This window comes from Pleurodeles waltl, chromosome 3_2, assembly GCF_031143425.1.
Source record: "Pleurodeles waltl isolate 20211129_DDA chromosome 3_2, aPleWal1.hap1.20221129, whole genome shotgun sequence".
NCBI classification, from domain to species: Eukaryota; Metazoa; Chordata; class Amphibia; order Caudata; family Salamandridae; genus Pleurodeles; species Pleurodeles waltl.
The window spans coordinates 182,964,372-182,977,261 of NC_090441.1; the positions used below are offsets into that span (position 1 = coordinate 182,964,372).

General features: G+C 48.3%; 1 protein-coding gene across 2 annotated transcripts in view; it reads left to right on the forward strand.

Annotated features, from left to right (window-relative positions):
• Nucleotides 1-12,890, forward strand: part of LOC138286661 (astacin-like metalloendopeptidase) — a 518,669-nt gene that overhangs the window by 285,022 nt on the left and 220,757 nt on the right. The window contains exons 13-14 of one of the 2 annotated variants that reach the window (XM_069227126.1): nucleotides 10,040-10,158; nucleotides 10,423-10,648. The exons of the other annotated variant lie outside the window; for it this stretch is intronic. Coding sequence (XP_069083227.1) covers nucleotides 10,040-10,158; nucleotides 10,423-10,648 — 345 coding nt within the window. The remainder of the gene's footprint in view (nucleotides 1-10,039; nucleotides 10,159-10,422; nucleotides 10,649-12,890) is intronic. 2 annotated transcript variants of the gene reach the window in all.

Below are 12,890 nucleotides of genomic sequence, written 5' to 3' on the forward strand. Positions count from 1 at the left end.
TAGTGGCAACTGCCACTATATCTCAACGTATCACCTGTGAGAGTATCTAGGCATTGTGCTGAGGGTCTCATTCTAAGAGCCAGGTATTGAGTCCCTTCCTGAAGTCTGCCAGTGAGGGTGATTTACGAAGGTGGAGGTGAAGGGCATTCCAGGATTTGGTGGTGAGGTGAGAGAAAGATCGCTCTCCGGTTCAGCAATGGTGGATGTGAGGTGTCTGTGCGAGGGCAAGGTGAAGGGAGTGGAGGTTTTTTCTTGACTGTTGGAATTTTAGGTGGTGGTTCATGGTGGGTGGCTGTGGAGGGCTTTGTAGGCGTGGTCAGGAGCTTGAAATGGCATCTCTTCTGGATGGGGAGGACTCTTAGTGTTAGGAGATGTGGGCCCTTTTGGGCAAGTTGAGGATTAGTCTGGCAGTGGTGTTTTCAATCGTCTGGAGTCTTCTCATGAGTTTGCTGGTGGTGCCTGTTTTTTTGGTGCCAGAGGGAAGCCATTTGAAAATTCTGTGGAGCATGTAGAAGCAGGCTTAGGAGACTGCGTTGGCCTGTTGTTTCATGGAGAGCCCGCTGTCTAGGATGATGCAGAGGCTGCTGGTGTCATCTTTTAGAGTGTGGGTAAGTCCAAGTTTCGATGGCCACCAGGAGTCATTCCAGATGGATGTGTGACTGCCAAAGATCAGTACTTCATGCAGTGAAAGTTGGTTTTCATAGTAGTAGGGTCCTGCTGAGAGAGGGAGGATGAGTTGGGAGTCATCTGCGTAAGAAATGATGTTGATTTTGTGGGCTCTGATGATGTCTGCCAGTGGCGTCATGTAGATGTTGATGTTGAAGAGGGTGAGACTGATGGATGAGCCTTGCTGAACCACACAGATGGTATGTTTTGGTTGAGAGGTGAAGGTAGGGAGATGGATCTTCTCTGTGCACCCCGAGAGGAAGGATGCCATCCATCTAAAAGCGTAGTCTTTGATTCCGCACTGGTGCAGTTGGTTGATGAGTGTGTGGTGGGAGATGGTGTTGAAGGCAGCAGAGAGGTCGAGAAGGATCAGGGAGGCAGATTCTCCTCAGTGGAGTAGGATGCAGATGTCCTCTGTCGCGGTGATTAGGGCTGTTTTGGTGCTGTGGTTGGGTCTGAATCCTGATTGGGAGGGATCTAGCAGATTGTATCTCTCCAGGTGTTTGATGAATTGGGAGGCTGATGTACTTCTCCAGGACCTTGGCAGGAAGCAGGAGCAGTGAGATTGGGCAATAGTTTTGGAGGTCGTTGGGGTTCTGCGGAGGGTTTCTTGAGAAGGGGTCGGACCTCTGTGTGTTTCCAGTAGTCAGGGAAGGTGGCTATGGATGTGTTGAGGATGGTGGTGAGCTGGTGGCTGATCTCATTGCCACCGAGGTTGAAGAGTTAGTGGGGGCACAGGTTGGCGGGTACACCTGAGTGGATAGAGTTCACTGGGGCTTTGGTGTTTGCTGTGCTGAGTTGTTCCCATGTGGTGAGTGGGTGATTGGTGGCTGTTTTCGCAGAGGTGGAGATGCTGAGGAGGTTGTGGACTGGGGCTTGAAATTACTGTAAATGGTGGCTCTCTGGCTTTGAAAGTGGTCTGCAAGAGTGTTTCAGATTTCTTGTGAGGAAGGGATTTTGTTTTCTGTGGCTGATGGGCAGGTGAACTCTCTGACGATGGTGAAGAATTCCCTGGTCTGGTTGGAGCTGGCCTCGATGCGGCGTGTCAGGGCCTTCTTTTTTGCTGCTTTGAGAAGATGGTGGTAGTTGTTGAGGGCACACTTGAAGGTGGTTCGATCACTGTTGTTTCTGCTGGAGCACCATTTTCTTTCCAGTTGTCTGCATTTAGCTGCACTGATATATATATATATATATATACACGTATAAGCATATATATATGTATATAAATATATATATATATATATATATATATATATATATATATATATATGCTTATACGTGTATGAGCTAGCTGGCAGTTGCCTTGTGGGCTTGTGGGGAGGACTTCGGGTACCAGTGTGCAACAGGGCCCCAGGAGGCGGTCCTGCTACTTTGTTCACCCACCCACCTGCTCTACATAGTGCTGCCATCTTCAATGTGGCGTGGGATGCAGTAGCTGGCAGGTGCCTTGCGGGGAGGATTTCAGGTACCAGTGTGCAACAGGGCCCCAGGAGGCAGTCCTGCTGCTTTGTTCACCCGCCCACCTGCTCGACATAGTGCTGCCATCCCCAACACGGCGCAGGACGCACTAGCTGGCAGTTGCCTTGCAGGGAGGACTTCAAGTACCAGTGTGCAACGGGCCCCAGGAGGTGGCCCTGCTGTTTTCTTCACCCACCCACCTGCTATACATAGTTCTGCCATCCTCAACATGGCACAGGACGCACTAGCTGGCAGTTGCCTTGAGGGGAGGACTTCAAGTACCAGTGTGCAACGGGCCCCAGGAGGTGGTCCTGCTGTTTTGTTCACCCACCCACCTGCTATACATAGTTCTGCCATCCTCAACATGGCACAGGACGCACTAGCTGGCAGTTGCCTTGAGGGGAGGACTTCAAGTACAAGTGTGCAACAGGGACCCAGGAGGTTGTCCAGCTGCTTCGTTCACCCGCCCACCTGCTTCCATCCTCAACACGGTGTGGGATGCATGCAGGCTGTGGCTGGGCAAAGCCCCGGCCAAGGGCAGGCCCGTCCTGAACCTGTCAATGACAGGAAGAGGCAGGGCGGGGCCAACCTCTTTGGTTCTTGTCAACTGGCCCTTTTTTGTTCCTGCATTCAAGCTGTACTGATGAGAGAATGATTCTTTCAGAAGATACCATCCACATTTTCTAAGGTACGGTGTGGCAGTAACTTTTATAGTCATATTCTTCCTCTTCTGTAGCGGAGGTTTTAGCAAAGCTGGAAGAAGCTGGAAGGAGTAGAGCAGTACGGTGGTATTTTGGTTAGAGGGTTTAGCCATATTTGTCTTATAAACTATAATATTCTGTTGTTTGGTATCCCGGTTGGCCAGTGTGTGGACTGTTTCTCCAGCTACTTAAGTGTTCTCCTTCCCATTTTCATCAGGTAGTACTTAAACAGTGAGTAAAAGGAAAAATGCAGATGGTTGATTGGTGGACAACACCATTACTACAATTGACTCGTTTGTGGTTCGCGCAGCAGTGGTTATCACTAAGGACATAGAATTAACAGAAAGAAGGCTCTTGTTGGGTTTGGATGCAGGCAGCATGCTCGCGGCTGTACATCTTGATGATTCTGGGGGGTCCTGGGTCTCTAATGTTGTGCCTGCTCCTCCTAGTCCCATGGGTGTTGTTTGCTCATATAGGGGGTCATTCTGACCTTGGCGGTCCATGACCGCCATGGCGAAGTGCGGCGGAAGCACCGCCAACAGGCTGGCGGTGCTTCCTGGGCGATTCTGACCGCGGCGGTAAAGCCGCAGTCGGAAAAGGGGAGCCGGCGGTTTCCCGACGGTTTCCCGCTGGCCCAGGGAACCCGCCATGGCGGCGCTGCTTGCAGCACCGCCATGGGGATTCCGACCCCCTTCCCGCGAGCCTGTTTCTGGCGGTGTCCACCGCTGGAACCAGGATGGCGGGAACGGGTGCCGAGGGGCCCCTTAACAGGGCCCCACAAAGATTTTCACTGTCTGCTTAGCAGACAGTGAAAATCGCGACGGATGCCACTGCACCCGTCGCACCCCTTCAACTCCGCCGGCTCCAATCCGAGCCGGCTTCATTGTTGAAGGGGCTGTCCCGCTGGGCCGGCTGGGGGTCTTCTGGCGGTCGCCCGCCGGCCCAGCGGGAAAGCCGGAATGGCCGCTGCGGTCTTTTGACTGCGGTGCGGTCTTTCGGCGGGAACCGCTTGGCGGGCGGCGACCGCCGACCGCCGCGGTCAGAATGACCGCCATAGTCTTGTTAACTCCCCTGCTAATTCTCCCCCTAAAAAACACCGATTTAAAAAAAAGGGGGGTTCAGTGATGAGAAAGGTGCCCTTGAAAGGAACTAATCAAAAGCAGGTTGCTGGGGAGGTTATTCCTGCGACTTTTAGTTCTGATTAACTTTTTGTAAGGTTTGAAGAAATATAAAAAAAATTATTTAAAACCCTTTCAAGATCGTCAAAATAGAGGGGAGATTGCTCACAGTGTTTACACCTCTAACTTGCACTCAACCTATCAATACTCCCCCAGTTGGGCTCTTGAGGGAACGTGTATCTAAAGCCACCTCCAATGAGTATGTAGGGGGTAGGGAGATGGGCAACGGGTGCAAGGTGGGTAATGTGGAGGATAAGGATCAGCATATGGGTCTTGATGGACGGGCCTTAGCCGCACCATCCACTCTGAGTCTGACCAACCGGTTGCCATCTGCACCATTTCAGACCTGCTTAACCAAGGACCCCTCTGGTCTTTTGCTGCGGCAGGAACATATGTCTGAGCAACAGAAGGCTGATGCTAGCACAGAGTGTGCCTTTTTGAGTGATCCAGAGCAGTTAGGCAGGAGTGCTCAGTACAATGGAAGATCTGACCAGGTGCTGAACCTGCCTCCTTCTGCATTCCCTTACATGGTACTATTGGCAAATGTGCCTAGAATGTAGCAGTCTCAGATTGAGTCCACTGAACAACTGATCTTTATTAAGACACTTCACTGGCTCACAAAGCACATGGGTATTGACCCTGCCTGCTTTTCCCAAATTATAATGGCTAGAAGGGTTGCGAGGATTGGGACATCCCCTAAAGCATTTTTGGGTGACTGTGTTGTAGTGAATTTTAGAGATTTGAAAATGGTTCGTAAACCTTTATCCTGTCACCAGTTTCCTTTTGGGGGCTCCCAGATATTTGCTCTCCCATTGGGATGTTTATTTAAGCCACCTGTTCCACAGACACCAGCTGGTTTAACTCCGGGTCCTGTCTCTAGCAAAAATCATACTCCTGCACCCTATTTTTCAGGGTCGCCGGTAATTATTCTAAGCAACAAATTTGCACCCCTGGAAGGGTTGGAGGGGTGTGATTGACTGATTGGTTCGACTGAGCTAGCACTTGTAGGGTGTGGGAATGATATCCCTGTTTTGAGGCAGTAGGAGTTAGGGAGGACCCTTGCACTCACAATTCCAGGGTTCCTGACATTAATTCTTTAGACTCTCATGTTTTAACAGTACAGTGGCGCCTTCAACAGTTAAGAGTATTGTCCTGCGTAAGAGCCCCAGGGACTCTTTTAACGAGTTTTCCTTCCTGTGATGGAACATAGCAGGGGTTAATAACAAACTAGGTAATAACGATTGGCTGTCCTTGATTGCATTATATGATTTTATTATTCAACACAAATCCTGGGCTACAATCCTGGTACCCCACCATGGCTACTCCTGATTTTCAATACCCGCTATCCCGTCAACCTCAGGACGGACCAAGGGAGGATTGTTGATTTGGGTCAAACTTGGGATCAAGGTTATAATATCTCAATTAAGTCTTAATTGTCCAGAGTCTCAGGTGCTAGAACTTACTGACGCTCATCATTTCAAATGTTATATAATCAATTTTTATAATAACAATTTTTCTACAATTCCTAATAGAAACTAGGATTTTGTTTCACATTGTAGGTATAATTATGGCTGGCTCTAATATGGCTTCCTTGGGTTGTAACATCATGATTTGTGGTGATTTTAATGCTCAGGCTGGGCACCCTACAGGGGATTTTAGTGGCAGGTATTGGGAGACAGAAGTGGTACTTTGGAGCTCCTGTGACTTGAGAGGGAAAGAGCTAAGTCACTATGGGGGTCATTACGACCCTGGCGGTCATGGACCGCCAGGGCCGGGGACCGCGGATGCACCGCCAACAGGCTGGCGGTGCATCCAGGCCAATTCTGACTGCGGCGGTAAAGCCGCGGTCAGAAAAGGTAAACCGGCGGTTTACGGCCGGTTTTCCCCTGGCCTGAGGAATCCTCCATGGCGGCGCTGCAGGCAGCGCCGCCATGGGGATTCCGACCCCCTTACCGCCAGCCTGGTTCTGTCGGTTTTGACCGCCAGAACCTTGTTGGCGGTAACAGGTGTCGTGGGGCCCCCTAACAGGGCCCCACCAAGATTTTCAGTGTCTGCATAGCAGACACTGAAAATCGCGACGGGTGCAACTGCACCCGTCGCACCCTTTCCACTCCGCCGGCTCCATTCGGAGCCGGCATCCTCGTGGAAGGGGGTTTCCCTCTGGGCTGGCGGGCGGCCTTCTGGCGGTCGCCCGCCAGCCCAGCGGGAAACTCAGAATTACCGCGGCGGTCTTTTGACCGCGCAGCGGTATTCTGACGGAGGTACTTTGGCGGGCGGCCTCCGCCGCCCGCCAAAGTCAGAATGAGGCCCTATATCTTGGATTATGACCTTGTTAACTTGCATGAGTCAGCCCTGAAAAGGGGGTATATAGTGCACACTTATGAGGGTCTTGGCTGCCAATCCACTATTAATTTTTGTTTCTCAACTTGTGGTTTTTTAAAATACTTGTACAGTAGCAAGACAATAAGGTCAGTGTATATTGATTATAACTCCCTGATTGTGACTCTACTTTTACCAATAGATATTATCGAGGGGACTAATGAAACAGCTCTGCAACCACCTCCCATGCATAATGGTCTTAGACTTGCCTGGCATTTGCCACATCCTGTTACATTTCTGGAATAATTCCTCAGAGATAATCTGGGTAATGTTTTGAATTGTTTGGAAGAGGCTTCCTCACCAGGACCTGTGAGTGTTGATTACAAGGATCTGTTCGACCTAACAAAAAGGTCGACTGCTATAGCCTTTTTCTGGGTATGTTTGTCCTCCCACATGGTGGTTTGATAAAGCTTGCTCCCAAGCAAATATAGAGTTGTGTCATGCCTTGTCAACTAAACCCAGAAACTCAGAAGCAATTGTCCAGGCTATACATAGGTATAAAGAGGTGCTAAAAGCTAGAAAGTTGGAAATTCAACAGATACATTGGGACCGACTAATTAGTGCTGCATCTTTTAAAAAAACTACTAGAATGTTGGGACGTGGTTAGGGATTTGCTTATCCAGGGAAATCTACATCCTTAATAGGTAGCCACATTGCTGGAGATCAGTGGGTGGACCACTTTAATACCGTTTATTGCAGTGCTTCAGAGGATTGTGCACACTCTGGCCCAACTTGGGTTAAAGTTGCACAGGATGCTACCAGGTTTGTTTTTACAGTGGAGGAGGTGGCAGACGCCCTCAATTGCAGCTCCTCCTCTAAAGCTCCTGGACCAGATGGAGGACGCATGGATATATTTAAGTGCAGAGTTGATTTGTGGGCTCCTTTGTTAGGTAATATCTTCAATAGTTTAGACTTAAACACCCTCCCTTCTTCCTGGTTCTGTTCCACTATAATTCCTGTTTTTAAAAAAACGAAATTGGGCTGACCTGAAGTGTTATAGACCACAATCCCTACAGTCATAATTTTGGGAAGAGTGCTGTTTAATAGATTGAGAGAGTGGTGTGATAAAAAGGACATGTTGTCCCCTTGTCAATATGGATTCTGACAAAACTTAGGCACTATGGAACAATGTCTTACTCTGAATCTGCTGATAGGAAAGTATACAGTAGCCAAGAAAACTTCACTATATCTTCTTTTTATGGATCTATCCTCCACTTTTGATAAGGTAAATCGCAGGAAGCTCTGGATAGGTCTGGTGGAGGTGGGTGTAGAAGCTTTGATTGTGCATTTCTTGGCCTGTGTGCATAGTGATTTAAGTGCCAGAGTTAAATTTGTCTTTAATAATGAACTTTCAGACTCTGTTAGTTTAAAGTGCAGGGTAAGGCAAGGATGTGTACTATCTCCACTTCTATTTATAATATATGTTAATAAACTTAACACTCATCTATGCCCGTGGACTCCCGATGTCTCACGGATGAATTCTCTCCCTTATATGCTGATGTACTTTTAGCGCTAACTCCAAAAGCCTTAAGAATTTTGGTACATGGTTTTATAGATTTTATGTCGGATTTTGATCTGCTAACCAATTACGCCAAATCGCAAATCATGGAGTGTGGCTCCAAGCATAATGCATTGCGTGCACTACGGCTAAATAGAAACTACATGGAGAGTGTTTTTAAATTCCCTTATCTTGGTCTTGTCTTCAATTCTAATGGACCATGGATGGAGATTACCCGTTATAGGAACTCTAAATTCAAGCAGGGCATCTGCTCTATTTTTAAATCCATGGGAGGTAAGCCTATATTGCCCCTTCTTGATGTTTACTCTAAGCAGTATGTGCCAGTTACGGTTGTGGTATTTGGGGCTACAGTGATTGTAGTTTGACCAAAGCTGAAGAAAATTATTTCTGTAGGCGACTCCTCTCACTTCCTCATTCAATGCCTCACGTTATTTGTCCTGAAGAGATGGCTGTACCAAACATACCTTGAGGATCATATTAAACCGGGACCCCTGCTATTGTGGCTTTCAGTTTGGAATAACCATAACACCTCTTTTACACACAATATTATTATGGATTGTATTCGATGTGCACAAGGCCTGGACATTCCTTGGCTCACTTATGTAAAATGCAACTTTTTAGCTTTGGATAAAATTGGCCTGTTTGATAATCCTATGACCACATGTAGGACGGATAAATCCAAGATAAAATGGTTGTTTCTTGATAAACAACATTTGGAAAGAGAACGCTCTACAAAGAGTAAACCACTTGTACAGGATTAGTCTCTTCCGGAGCCTACTGATGGTTTTAAACCATACTTATCTCTTGTGTCTAATAATTGGGACCGAGCACTTCTGTTAAAATTCAGGGCTGAGGCCTTATGCAATGGGTGTTTCAAGCGGGGCTACTATGGAAGCTTACATGGTAAGAAATGCATGTGACAACTTGTCCGCTCAATCATTATTGCGCCTTAGTCTTTTCTGTACTTTGTATAAACCTTTTAGGGAACATTATGGGGGTCATCCTGACCCTGGCGGTAAATACCGCCAGGGCGGAGGTTGGCGGTAGCACTGCCAACAGGCTGGCGGTGCTCCGCCGGGCATTCTGACCGCGGCGGTACAGCCGCGGCCAGAAGCGGAAAGCCGGCGGTGTACCGCCGACTTTCCGCTGCCCATGGGAATCCGCCATGGCGGCGCAGCTTGCTGCGCCGCCATGGGGATTCTGACACCCCATACCGCCATCCTGTTCCTGGCGGTTCGCCCGCCAGGAACAGGATGGCGGTATGGGGTGCCGTGGGGCCCCTGGGGCCATGGGCCCTGCAGGGGCCCCCGTAAGAGGGCCCCACAAAGAATTTCAGTGTCTGCTTTGCAGACACTGAAATTCGCGACGGGTGCAACTGCACCCGTCGCACCTTCCCACTCCGCCAGCTCCATTCTGAGCCGGCGTCCTCGTGGGAAGGGTGTTTCCCGCTGGGCTGGCGGGCGGACTTTCGGCGGTCGCCCGCCAGCCCAGTGGGAAACCCAGAATGACCGCCGCGGTCTTTTGACCGCGGTACGGTCTTCTGGCGGTTCCCGCTTGGCGGGCGGCTACCGCCGCCCGCCAAGCTTAGAATCAGGGCCTATGTATTGCCACTTTTTGAACTATATAATTTTAAACAATATAAAGTTGCTTTCCGTTTTTTACAATTGTTGCAAAAGAGCTGAGAAGAGTAGATATTATGTACTGAAGTCTCACCTGCAATAAACGTGTCCTAAATATCGTCTGCAAGCAAACTGTCCCGTTGGGTGAAGATTTCCTTCTATATAGTTTACAAAAACATTGTTCCTTTGGGTGTATATTTTTTATGAACTCCAGTAGTGTGAGATTTATGTACACAATATTTAGGACATGCCATTTGTATCATGATACTGCAGTACACTTTTGTTCAAACATTGTACATTTTTCCAGTTAAGCAGTACTATTTACCATTCCAGCAGTTCTACTGCGCATGCGGGCAGATATTTAACTCCACGTCGGTGTCATTTCTAGAGTTTATAGGTCCACGGAGTGCCACAAAACACGTCTGTGCCTAGGACCCCCAAAGTGACCTTTTCTTACTGTGCCAGTGACCTCTGTGATTGGATGCCCATATAATTGTTGCCTTCTGCTTTGCTTTTCAGTTAAGTTTCCGATCCTGCTGACTGACCAGAAAGGGACATTCTCTTCTCCCAGCTACCCATCGCCGTGTGCGAACAATGCTACCTCTCTCTGGCTGATTCAACTTCCAGCGAAACTCAAGGTGACCTTGGCAGCGAGTGTGTCTGTTAATCAGTGCCAAGGTGCCCTCAGGGGTAAAGGTCTAACAAACGCACGTTATGTTACTGCTCAGCCATTGGCGACCTGCCTGCTGTGATGTGTGTGTCATTATTACCTTAAAGTTCGGCTTGGTTCATAGGAAGAAACAGACGTTTTATCCACTTCATAATCAATAAAAGTGACATCGCCAAAGAGTAAATAAGAGACAATCGGTTAAGAGATGTAATGTTGTGCCTTCGCCTTGCAGGTTTCCCTGTGGTTCGACGCCTTCAATATCCGGTCCTCCGCAGGGTGCCTTTCAGATTATGTTATGGTTTATGATGGGGACAGCCAGTCGGACCCCATCCTGATGGCCAAGACTTGTGGCGGAAGCATCCCTTGTGCACTGACAGCCTCTTCAAACCAGATGCTGGTGGAGTTTGCTGCCAACTGGTTCGTCGCGGGGAACGGATTCCAAGCGTCCTACGGCAGCGGTGAGCCTCTTCTTCAAAGCGCCTTGGTGCTAGCTTCTTCGTGCCACCCAGGCACTATTTAAAGCTCACTATCGTCGCATATATATTTATCATTTTATATTTAATACAGCGCCGAAGCGCCAAGGGAACGAAAAACTCGTACTGGTGACATTTTCATTGCTGCTGGAGCATAGCAAGTAAAATGTGGTAACACAGCGAGGCACTTTAAGAGAGAAGGTGTTTGTGTAAATGTGACGGGGGTCGGTGGGTGTGTGAGCATCTGTAAGGGTGTGTGGGTGAGTGTGTTAATGTGACGGAGGGTCGGTGGGTGTGTGAGCATCTGTAAGGGTGTTTGTGTGAGTGTGTTAATGTGACGGAGGGTCGGTGGGTGTGTGAGCATCTGTAAGGGTGTGTGGGTGAGTGTGTTAATGTGACGGGGGTCGGTGGGTGTGTGAGCATCTGTAAGGGTGTGTTTGAGTGTGTTAATGTGACGGAGGGTCGGTGGGTGTGTGAGCATCTGTAAGGGTGTGTGGGTGAGTGTGTTAATGTGACGGGGGTCGGTGGGTGTGTGAGCATCTGTAAGGGTGTGTGTGAGTGTGTTAATGTGACGGAGGGTCGGTGGGTGTGTGAGCATCTGTAAGGGTGTGTGGGTGAGTGTGTTAATGTGACGGGGGTCGGTGGGTGTGTGAGCATCTGTAAGGGTGTGTGTGAGTGTGTTAATGTGACGGAGGGTCGGTGGGTGTGTGAGCATCTGTAAGGGTGTGTGGGTGAGTGTGTTAATGTGACGGAGGGTCGGTGGATGTGTGAGCATCTGTAAGGGTGTTTGTGTGAGTGTGTTAATGTGACGGAGGGTCGGTGGGTGTGTGAGCATCTGTAAGGGTGTGTGGGTGAGTGTGTTAATGTGACGGAGGGTCGGTGGGTGTGTGAGTATCTGTAAGGGTGTTTGTGTGTGAGTGTGTTAATGCGACGGAGGGTCAGTGGGTGCGTGAGCATCTGTAAGGGTGCGTGTGTGTGAGTGTGTTAATGTGACGGAGGGTCAGTAAGTGTGTGAGCATCTGTAAGGGTGTGTGTGTGTGTGAGTGTGTTAATGCGACGGAGGATCAGTGGGTGTGTGACCTTCTGTAAGCGCGCGTGTGTGTGTATTTTGGGAGGCGGAGGGATTTGTCTGAGAACAGATAGCAGAAACCATCATGTGATATGTCGTATACACAATAAGTGGCATCACATATTTTCATTACACATTGGTATATTGAATTATACATTTGTTCATTAGATGACATATGTTTAAAAAGTCACGCAGTAGGAGAATCACATGGGTTTGTGGTCAAAATCCAACCACAACATTAAAACTCATGCGTCATGTTTTCAGCTGCTATGATGGGTAAAAAACGATTACTAGGGTGCAGCCCAAAGTAATTACCTGTGGTTTAAATTAATTCAAGCATTTAATCCATTACTTTTTTTGTATTTTTCATTGTGATGCCCTAAGTGTGTTGGCTATGCCATGACCACCTGAAGTGGGCAACTAAGAAGACAGCCCTGGCCACATGCATTAAACCAGGGCAAACAACAGCAAGGAACTTCTCAACATTGTTAAGGAGTTTGTAGGAAGGTGGTTCTGTATATACTATATCAAAATGAGATATTGTGTGCACATAGTCCAGGGGTTCCCCAGAGGCTTAACAGAGGCTAATGTAGATAATACTAATGCTCTCTTTTGTGGTAGTGTAGTCGAGCATTTAGGCTTTTTAGAGGGTAGTGCAAAGCATTTGTTGTACCCACACAGTCAAGAAATGAGGCACACAATCAGTGACTAACTCCAGGCCAATGTATTTACATAGGAAAAATATATTTGTTACTTTATTTCTAGAACCAAAAGATTCACGTTGCAGTTAAGTACAGTTGTAAGTATGTATCAAATGTAAATTTTTTAGGGTGGGCAAATAAAACAGTTGACAGGCAAGTAACACTTAACTTTCAAAAGTTGACACGACAATTTTCAGAACAGTTCTGGGGGGGAGTGTTAGTGCAGTTTTGAGGTAAGTACTTGACTTACAGTTCCCGTCTCAGGGGGTTAGGATGTCCACTGGCCAAGGTTCAAGATGATCCTAAACATACACCACCAGCAACATGGGGCAGGACAGGTGCAGAGGTCAAAGTTGGTGCTGGATTTCGAATGGGATCCTATGGAAACTGGGGGCACTCAGAAACAGATCTGCTGGCAGGTAAGTACTCGCAACTTCGGAGGGCAGACCTGGGGATT